At 51.9% G+C, this 10,892-nt stretch overlaps 2 protein-coding genes across 2 annotated transcripts; both read left to right on the forward strand.

Moving 5' to 3' along the window:
* Nucleotides 1–884: 884 nt before the first annotated feature.
* Nucleotides 885–8,917, forward strand: LOC138352117 (zonadhesin-like). The gene is made up of 6 exons (XM_069304376.1): nucleotides 885–1,011; nucleotides 1,282–1,581; nucleotides 1,882–2,398; nucleotides 6,166–6,399; nucleotides 6,800–7,366; nucleotides 8,740–8,917. Exons 1-6 carry the CDS (start codon nucleotides 885–887, stop codon nucleotides 8,915–8,917), a joined length of 1,923 nt encoding a protein of 640 aa, XP_069160477.1.
* Nucleotides 8,918–9,377: 460 nt separating this feature from the next.
* Nucleotides 9,378–10,372, forward strand: LOC138352118 (zonadhesin-like). The gene is made up of 2 exons (XM_069304377.1): nucleotides 9,378–9,396; nucleotides 9,516–10,372. Exons 1-2 carry the CDS (start codon nucleotides 9,378–9,380, stop codon nucleotides 10,370–10,372), a joined length of 876 nt encoding a protein of 291 aa, XP_069160478.1.
* Nucleotides 10,373–10,892: the final 520 nt, after the last annotated feature.

Consider the following 10,892-nt stretch of genomic DNA (forward strand, 5'->3'; position numbering starts at 1 on the left):
TGATGGGCGAGGCCTTCGTGACAGAGCCAGTATATATTCGGCGACAGAGCCATTGTATGTGTCGGAGACAGAGCCAGTGAATGTGTAGGTGACAGATCCAGTTTATGTTGGGTGACAGAGTCAGTGTATGTGTGTGTGACACTTTATGTGTGGGTGACAGAGCAGGAACTGAACCCAAGGGGAGCACGGGAATATTTGTCAGAATGATAACGATTGGGCAAGGAAGCCAGCGGGCGTGGCCAGGAATACAGTGAGGTGTATGCAAGGTGTCGACCCGGCGCAACACAACTGCTGGGGCCAAAAGTATGCCAACCAACACCACCCTGACAACAACACTTGGATGATTCAGGAAAATATAAACAAACAGAAATAGTGACCGAGTCAAACTATAACAGAATAAAAGTATAATAAAGAAAACATTGACAAAATGTGAATAAATTATCAGGGAAAATTTTTATGAAATGTTAAAATCAAAAATGAAATACAAAAAGTTTTTGTCTGATAATATCATAATTTCCTGTGCTGTGTTTCTTTGAATGGGGAAATTGGGGCCAAATTCACGAAGTAGTTAAGCAAGCACTTACGAACCCGTACATCTTTTCTCAATCTTTGGCGGCTTTGTTTACCATCATTAAACAATTAACGAGCTCCTAAGCACCAGGAGGCTGTTTATAACAATAACAACAGTTGATTAGCAAGTTTTCATGCTTGTAAACTGTTTATTAAATGTAACCAAAGCCGTCAATGATTGAAGATGTACACGTTCGTACTTGCGTAACTGCTTTGTGAATCTGGCTCTTGCTCACTTGGGGAATTAGTTAAGGACAAGTCATTACTAGCAGAAAGTTGTGCGCCAATATGATATTATAAAATCTTGAAGATATATGAGGACACGAAACTGGGGATGTGAAGACACGGAGCTGGGGTATGAGGACACGGAGCTGGGGTATGAGGACACGGAGCTGGGGTGTGAAGACAAGGAGCTGGGGTATGTGGACACGGAGCTGGGGTGTGAAAACAAGGAGCTGGGGTATGAGGACACGAAACTGGGGATGTGAAGACACGGAGCTGGGGTATGAGGACACGGAGCTGGGGTATGTGGACAAGGAGATGGGGTGTGAAGACACGGAGCTGGGGTATATGGACACGGAGCTGGGGTATGAAGACACGGAGCTGGGGTATGAGGACACGGAGCTGGGGTATGTGGACACGGAGCTGGGGTGTGAAGACACGGAGCTGGGGTATGTGGACACGGAGCTGGGGTATGTGGACACGGAGCAGGGGGTGTAAAGACACGGAGCTGGGGCTGTGAAGACACGGAGCTGGGGTATGTGGACACGGAGCTGGGGTATGTGGACACGGAGCTGGGGTATTTGGACACGGAGCTGGTGTGTGAAGACACGGAGCTGGGGTATGAAGACACGGAGGTAGGGTATGAGGACATGGAGCTGGGGTATGTGGACACGGAGCTGGGGTATGTGGACACGGAGCTGGGGTATGTGGACACGGAGCTGGGGTATGAAGACACGGAGCTGGGGAATGAGGACACGGAGCTGGGGTATGTTGACATGGAGCTGGAGTGTTAAGACACAGAGCTGGGGCATGAGGACACGGAGCTGGGGTATGTGGACACGGAGCTGGGGTGTGAAGACACGGAGTTAGGGTATGAGGACACGGAGCTGGGGTGTGAAGACACGGACTTAGGGTATGAGGACACGGAGCTGGGATGTGAAGACACGGAGCTTGGGTATGAGGACACGGAGCTAGGGTATGAGGACACGGAGCTGGGGTATGAGGACACGGAGCTGGGGTATGTGGACACGGAGCTGGGGTGTGAAGACACGAAGCTGGGGTATGAGGACACGGAGCTGGGGTGTGAAGACACGGAGCTGGGGTATGAGGACACGGAGCTGGGGTATGAGGACACGGTGCTGGGGTGTGAAGACACGGAGCTGGGGTGTGAGGACACGGAGCTGGGGTGTGAAGACACGGACCTGGGGTATGAGGACACGGAGCTGGGGTGTGAAGACACGGAGCTTGGGTATGAGGACACGGAGCTGGGGTGTGAAGACACGGAGCTTGGGTATGAGGACACGGAGCTGGGGTGTGAAGACACGGAGCTGGGGTATGAGGACACGGAGCTGGGGTATGAGGACACGGTGCTGGGGAGTGAAGACACGGAGCTGGGGTGTGAAGACACGGAGCTGGGGTGTGAGGACACGGAGCTGGGGTGTGAGGACACGGAGCTGGGGTGTGAAGACACGGACCTGGGGTATGAGGACACGGAGCTGGGATGTGAGGACACGGAGCTGGGGTATGAGAACACGGAGTTGGGGTATGAACAAACGGAGCTGGGATATGTGGACACGGAGCTAGGGAACATGCGTAAGAAGCCAATGTGTGGGTGACAAAGCCAATTTATGTGTGGGTGACAGAGCCAGTGTATGTGTAGGAAACAAAGTCAGTGTATGTGTGAGAGACAGAGCCAGTGAATGTGAGGGAGACAGAGCCAGTGTAGGTGAGGAAGTCAGAGCGAGTGTATGTTGGGTGATAGAGCCAGAGTATGTGTGGGTGACAGAGCCAGAGTTTGTGTGACAGACAGAGCCAGAGTATGTGTGGGTGACAGAGCCAGAGTTTGTGTGATAGACAGAGACAGTGTATGTGTGGGAAACAGAGGAAGAGTATGTGTAGGATGACAGAGCCAGAGTTTGTTTGGGAGACAGAGCCATTGTATGTGTGGGTGACAGAGCCAGTGAATGTGTGGGAAACAGATCCAGTTTATATGTGAGTCACAGAGCCAGAGTTTGAGTGGGTGACAGTGTATGTGTGGGAGACAGAGCCAGTGAATTTGTGGGAGACAGAGCCAGTGAATGTGTGGGAGACAGCCAGTGTATGTGTGGGTGACAGCCAGTGTATGTGTGGGTGACAGAGCCAGTGTATGTGTGGGTGACAGAGACAGTGTATGTGTGGGTGACAGAGTCAGTGTATGTAAGGGTGACAGAGTCAGTGTATCTGAGGGAGACAGAGCCAGTGTATCTGAGGGAGACAGAGCCAGTGTATATTGGGTGACGGAGCCAGAGTATGTGTGTTGGTGACAGAGCCAGTGTATGTGTGTGGGTGACAGAATCAAAGTTTGTGTGACAGACAGAGACAGTGTATGTATGGGATGACAGAGCCAGTGTTTGTGTGGGTGACAGAGCCAGTGTATGTGTGAGTGAGAGAGCCAGTATATGTGTGGGTGACAGAACCAAAGTTTGTGTGACAGAGACAGTGTATTTGTGGGAGACAGAGACACTGTACGTGAGGGTGACAGAGCCGGTGTTTGTGTGGAAGACGGAACCAGTGTATGTGTGGGAGACAGTGTATGTGTGGGAGACAGTGTATGTGTGGGAGACAGTGTATATGTAGGAGACAGTGTATGTGTGTGGGTGACAGAGTCAGTGTATGTGTGGATGACAGAGACAGTGTATGTAAGGTGACAGAGCCAGTGTATGCGTTTGGGTGACAGAGTATGTGTGGTTGACAGCGACAGTGTTTGTGTGGGTAACAGAGACATGGTATGTGTGGATGACAGTGTATGTGTGGTTGACAGTGTCTGTGTGGGTGACAGAGCCAGTGTATGTGTTAGTGATGGAGCCAGTTTATGTGTGGGTGACAGAGCCAATGTTTATGTGGGAGACAGAGACAGTGTTTGTGTGGGTGACAGAGCCAATGTTTATGTGGGTGACATAGCCAGTGAATGTGTGAGAAACAGAGACAGAGTGTGTGTGTGAGACAGAATCAGTGTATGTGTCGGAGACAGAACCAGTGTATGTGTCGGAGACTGAGCCAGTGTATGTGTTGGTGACAGAGCGAGTGTATGTGAGGAGGACAGAGCCAGTGTATATGTGGGTGATAGAGCCATTGTATGTTGGGTGACAGAGCCAGAGTATGTGTGTGGGTGACAGAGCCAGTGTATGTGTGGGTGACAGAGCCAGAGTCTGTGTGAGAGACAGAGACGGTGTATGTGTGGAATACAGAGCCACGGTATGTGTGGGATGACAGAGTCAGTGTTTGTGTGGGTGACGGAGCCAATGTATGTGTGGGTGACAGAGCCAGTGTATGTGTGGGATGACAGAGCCAGTGTATGTGAGGTAAACAGAGCCAGTGTATGTGTTGGTGACAGAGCCATTGTCTGTAGGGTGACAGAGCCAGAGTATGTGTGTGGGTGACAGAGCCAGTGTATGTGTAGGAGACAGAGCCAGTGTATATGTGGGTGACAGAGCCAGAGCTTGGAGGGCAAGGCCGTCGTTGTACCAACCTGTCTAGCTTGATGGGAGAGGCCGTAGTTGTACCAAACTTTCCAGCTTGATGGGAGAGGCCGTCGTTGTACCAACCTGTCTAGCTTGATGGGAGAGGCCGTCGTTGTACCAACCTGTCCAGCTTGGGGGGCGAGGCCGTCGTTGTACCAACCTGTCTAGCTTGATGGGAGAGGCCGTCGGTGTACCAACCTGTCTAGCTTGATGGGAGAGGCCGTCGTTGTACCAACCTGTCAAGCTTGGGGGGCGAGGCCGTCGTTGTACCAACCTGTCTAGCTTGATGGGAGAGGCCGTCGTTGTACCAACCAGTCCAGCTTGGGGGGCGAGGCCGTCGTTGTACCAACCTGTCCAGCTTGGGGGGCGAGGCCGTCGTTGTACCAACCTGTCTAACTTGATAGGAAAGGCCGTCGTTGTACCAACCTGTGTATGTGTGGGTGACAGAACCAAAGTTTGTGTGACAGACAGAGACAGTGTATGTGTGGGAGACAGACACTGTACGTGAGGGTGACAGAACCAGTGTTTGTGTGGGTGACAAAGACAGTGTATGTGTGGAAGACGGAACCAGTGTATGTGTGGGAGACAGTGTATATGTGGGAGACAGTGTGGTGTATGTGTGGGAGACAAGCACGCTGATCTTGTGATCCTGTGGTCCTGGGTTCGATCCAAGGCGCCGGCGAGAAACAATGGGCAGAGTTTCTTTCACCCTATGCCCCTGTTACCTAGCAGTAAAATAGGTACCTGGGTGTTAGTCAGCTGTCACGGGCTGCTTCCTGGGGGTGGAGGCCTGGTCGAGGGCCGGGCCGCGGGGACACTTTAAAAAAAATGCCCCGAAATCATCTCAAGATAACCTCAAGATAACCTGTGCAGCTTGATGGGCGAGGCTGTCGTTGTACCAACCTGTCCATCTTGAGGGGCGAGGCTGTCCTTGTACCAACCTGTCCAGCTTGAGGGGCGAGGCTGTCGTTGTACCAACCTGTCCATCTTGAGGGGCGAGGCCTTCGTGACAGAGCCAGTACATGTTCGGCGACAGAGCCAGTGTATGTGTCGGAGACAGAGCCAGTGAATGTGTAGTTGACAGATCCAGTTTATGTTGGGTGACAGAGTCAGTGTATGTGTGTGTGACACTGTATGTGTGGGTGACAGAGCAGGAACTGAACCCAAGGGGAGCACGGGAATATTTGTCAGAATGATAACTATTGGGCAAGGAAGCCAGCGGGCGTCGCCAGGAATACAGTGAGGTGTATGCAAGGTGTCGACCCGGCGGAACACAATTGCTGGGGCCAAGAGTATGCCAACCAACACCACCCTGACAACAACACTTGGATGATTCAGGAAAATATAAACAAACAGAAATAGTGACCGAGTCATACTATAACAGAATAAAAGTATAATAAAGAAAACATTGACAAAATGTGAATAAATTATCAGGGAAAATTTTTATGAAATGTTAAAATCAAAAATGAAATACAAAAAGTTTTTGTCTGATAATATCATAATTTCCTGTGCTGTGTTTCTTTGAATGGGGAACTTGGGGCCAAATTCACAAGGTAGTTAAGCAAGCACTTACGAACCCGTACATCTTTTCTCAATCTTTGGCGGCTTTGTTTACAATCATTAAACAATTAATGAGCTCCTAAGCACCAGGAGGCTGTTTATAACAATAACAACAGATGATTAGCAAGTTTTCATGCTTGTAAACTGTTTATTAAATGTAACTAAAGCCGTCAATGGTTGAAGATGTACACGTTCGTAAGTACTTGCGTAACTGCTTCGTGAATCTGGCTCTTGCTCACTTGGGGAATTAGTTAAGGACAAGTCATTACTAGCAGAAAGTTGTGCGCCAATATGATATTATAAAATCTTGAAGATATATGAGGACACGAAACTGGGGATGTGAAGACACGGAGCTGGGGTATGAGGACACGGAGCTGGGGTATCAGGACACGGAGCTGGGGTGTGAAGACAAGGAGCTGGGGTATGTGGACACGGAGCTGGTGTATGAAGACACGGAGCTGGGGTATGAGGACACGGAGCAGGGGTATGAGGACACGGAGCTGGGGTATGAGGACATGGAGCTGGGGTGTGAAGACAAGGAGCTGGGGTATATGGACACGAAACTGGGGATGTGAAGACACGGAGCTGGGGTATGAGGACACGGAGCTGGGGTATGAAGACACGGAGCTGGGGTATGAAGACACGGAGCTGGGGTATGAAGACACGGAGCTGGGGTATATCGACACATAGCTAGTGTATGAAGACACGGAGCTGGGGTATGAAGACACGGAGCTGGGGTATGAGGACACGGAGCTGGGGTATATGGACACGGAGCTGGGGTATGTGGACACGGAGCTGGGGTATGAAGAAACGGAGCTGGGGTATGTGGACACGGAGCTGGGGTATGAAGACACGGAGCTGGGGTATGAAGACACGGAGCTGGGGTATGAGGACACGGAGCTGGGGTATGTGGACACGGAGCTGGGATATGTGGACACGGAGCTGAGGTATGAAGACACGGAGCTGGGGTATGTGGACACGGAGCTGGGGTATGAAGACACGGAGCTGGGGTATGAAGACACGGAGCTGGGGTATGAAGACACGGAGCTGGGGTATGTCGACACCGAGCTGGGGTATGAAGACACGGAGCTGTGGTATGTCGACACCGAGCTGGGGTATGAAGACACGGAGCTGGGGTATGAGGACACGGAGCTGGGGTATGAAGACACGGAGCTGGGGTATGAAGACACGGAGCTGGAGTATGTGGACACGGAGCTGGATTATGTGGACACGGAGCTGGGGGGTGTGGTCACGGAGCTGGGGTATGTCGACACCGAGCTGGGGTATGAAGACACGGAGCTGGGGTATGAAGACACGGAGCTGGGGTATGTGGACACGGAGCTGGGGTATGTGGACACGGAGCTGGATTATGTGGACACGGAGCTGGGGTATGTGGACACGGAGCTGGATTATGTGGACACGGAGCTGGGGTGTGAAGACACCGAGCTGGGGTACGTGGACATGGAGCTGGGGTGTGTGGACACGGAGCTGGGGTATGAGGACACGGAGCAGGGGTATGTGGACACGCAGCTAGGGAACGTGCGTAAGAAGCTGGGATAAGTGGACAGATAGAAGGAACGGTTCCGAACCATGTGTACCATCTGGGACTGAACCCAGACCCGATAGGAAGCGAGGCCGTCGTTGTACCAACAAGTCCAGCTTGAGAAGCGAGGCCGTCGTTGTACCAACCTGTCCAGCTTGAAGGGCGAGGCTGTCGTTGTACCAAGCAGTCTAGCTTGAGGGGCGAGGCCGTCGTTGTACCAACCAGTCCAGCTTGAGAGGCGAGGCCGTCGTTGTACCAACCTGTCCAGCATGAGGGGCGAGGCTGTCGTTGTACCAACCAGTCCAGCTTGAGGGGCGAGGCCGTCGTTGTACCAACCAGTCCAGCTTGAGGGGCGAGGCCGTCGTTGTACCAACAAGTCCAGCTTGAGAAGCGAGGCCGTCGTTGTACCAACCTGTCCAGCTTGAGGGGCGAAGCTGTCGTTGTACCAAGCAGTCTAGCTAGATGGGCGAGGCCTTCGTGACAGAGCCAGTATATGTTCGGCGACAGAGCCAGTGTATGTGTCGGAGACAGAGCCAGTGAATGTGTAGGTGACAGATCCAGTTTATGTTGGGTGACAGAGTCAATGTATGTGTGTGTGACACTGTATGTGTGGGTGACAGAGCAGGAACTGAACCCAAGGGGAGCACGGGAATATTTGTCAGAATGATAACGATTGGGCAATGAAGCCAGCGGGCGTGGCCAGGAATACAGTGAGGTGTATGCAAGGTGTCGACCCGGCGCAACACAACTGCTGGGGCCAAGAGTATGCCAACCAACACCACCCTGACAACAACATTTGGATGATTCAGGAAAATATAAACAAACAGAAATAGTGACCGAGTCAAACTATAACAGAATAAAAGTATAATAAAGAAAACATTGACAAAATGTGAATAAATTTTCAGGGAAAATTTTTATGAAATGTTAAAATCAAAAATGAAATACAAAAAGTTTTTGTCTGATAATATCATAATTTCCTGTGCTGTGTTTCTTTGAATGGGGAAATTGGGGCCAAATTCACGAAGTAGTTAAGCAAGCACTTACGAACCCGTACATCTTTTCTCAATCTTTGGCGGCTTTGTTTACCATCATTAAACAATTAACGAGCTCCTAAGCACCAGGAGGCTGTTTATAACAATAACAACAGTTGATTAGCAAGTTTTCATGCTTGTAAACTGTTTATTAAATGTAACCAAAGCCGTCAATGATTGAAGATGTACACGTTCGTGAGTACTTGCGTAACTGCTTCGTGAATCTGGCTCTTGCTCACTTGGGGAATTAGTTAAGGACAAGTCATTACTAGCAGAAAGTTGTGCGCCAATATGATATTATAAAATCTTGAAGATATATGAGGACACGAAACTGGGGATGTGAAGACACGGAGCTGGGGTATGAGGACACGGAGCTGGGGTATGAGGACACGGAGCTGGGGTGTGAAGACAAGGAGCTGGGGTATGTGGACACGGAGCTGGGGTGTGAAGACAAGGAGCTGGGGTATGAGGACACGAAACTGGGGATGTGAAGACACGGAGCTGGGGTATGAGGACACGGAGCAGGGGTATGTGGACAAGGAGATGGGGTGTGAAGACAAGGAGCTTGGGTATATGGACACGGAGCTGGGGTATGAAGACACGGAGCTAGGGTATGTGGACACGGAGCTGGGGTGTGAAGACACGGAGCTGGGGTATATGGACACGGAGCTGGGGTATGAAGACACGGAGCTGGGGTATTTGGACACGGAGCTGTGGTATGTGGACACGGAGCTGGGGAATGTGGACACGGAGCTGGGGGTGTGAAGACACGGAGCTGGGGGTGTGAAGACACGGAGCTGGGGTATGTGGACACGGAGCTGGGGTATGTGGACACGGAGCTGGGGTATGTGGACAGGGAGCTGGGGTATTTGGACACGGAGCTGGTGTGTGAAGACACGGAGCTGGGGTATGAAGACACGGAGGTAGGGTATGAGGACACGGAGATGGGGTATGTGGATACGGAGCTGGGGTATGTGGACACGGAGCTGGGGTATGTGGACACGGAGCTGGGGTATGAAGACACGGAGCTGGGGTATGAGGACACGGAGCTGGGGTATGTGGACATAGAGCTGGAGTGTTAAGACACAGAGCTGGGGCATGAGGACACGGAGCTGGGGTATGTGGACACGGAGCTGGGGTGTGAAGACACGGAGTTAGGATATGAGGACACGGAGCTGGGGTGTGAAGACACGGAGCTTGGGTATGAGGACACGGAGCTAGGGTATGAGGACACGGAACTGGGGTATGAGGACACGGAGTTAGGGTATGTGGACACGGAGCTGGGGTGTGAAGACACGGAGCTTGGGTATGAGGACACGGAGCTGGGGTGTGAAGACACGGAGCTTGGGTATGAGGACACGGAGCTGGGGTGTGAAGACACGGAGCTGGGGTATGAGGACACGGAGCTGGGGTGTGAAGACACGGAGCTTGGGTATGAGGACACGGAGCTGAGGTGTGAAGACACGGAGCTGGGGTATGAGGACACGGAGCTGGGGTATGAGGACACGGTGCTGGGGTGTGAAGACACGGAGCTGGGGTATGTGGACACGGAGCTGGGGTGTGAGGACACGGAGCTGGGGTGTGAGGACACGGAGGTGTGGTGTGAAGACACGGACCTGGGGTATGAGGACACGGAGCTGGGGTGTGAAGACACGGAGCTTGGGTATGAGGACACGGAGCTGGGGTGTGAAGACACGGAGCTTGGGTATGAGGACACGGAGCTGGGGTGTGAAGACACGGAGCTGGGGTATGAGGACATGGAGCTGGGGTATGAGGACACGGTGCTGGGGTGTGAAGACACGGAGGTGGGGTGTGAATACACGGAGCTGGGGTGTGAGGACACGGAGCTGGGGTGTCAGGACACGGAGCTGGGGTATGAACAAACGGAGCTGGGATATGTGGACACGGAGCTAGAGAACGTGCGTAAGAAGCCAATGTGTGGGTGACAAAGCCAATTTATGTGTGGGTGACAGAGCCAGTGTATGTGTAGGAAACAAAGCCAGTGTATGTGTGGGAGACAGAGCCAGTGAATGTGAGGGAGACAAGAGCCAGTGTAAGTGAGGAAGTCAGAGCCAGTGTATGTTGGGTGATAGAGCCAGAGTATGTGTGGGTGACAGAGCCAGAGTTTGTGTGATAGACAGAGCCAGAGTATGTGTGGGTGACAGAGCCAGAGTTTGTGTGATAGACAGAGACAGTGTATGTGTGGGAAACAGAGCAAGAGTATGTGTAGGATGACAGAGCCAGAGTTTGTTTGGGAGACAGAGCCATTGTATGTGTGGGTGACAGCCAGTGTATGTGTGGGTGACAGCCAGTGTATGTGTGGGTGCCAGAGCCAGTGTATGTGTGGGTGACAGAGCCAGTGTATGTGTGGGTGACAGAGACAGTGTATGTAAGGGTGACAGTCAGTGTATCTGAGGGAGACAGAACCAGTGTATCTGAGGGAGACAGAGCCAGTGTATATTGGGT

Source organism: Procambarus clarkii, chromosome 52 (assembly GCF_040958095.1).
Source record: "Procambarus clarkii isolate CNS0578487 chromosome 52, FALCON_Pclarkii_2.0, whole genome shotgun sequence".
Lineage (NCBI taxonomy): Eukaryota > Metazoa > Arthropoda > Malacostraca > Decapoda > Cambaridae > Procambarus > Procambarus clarkii.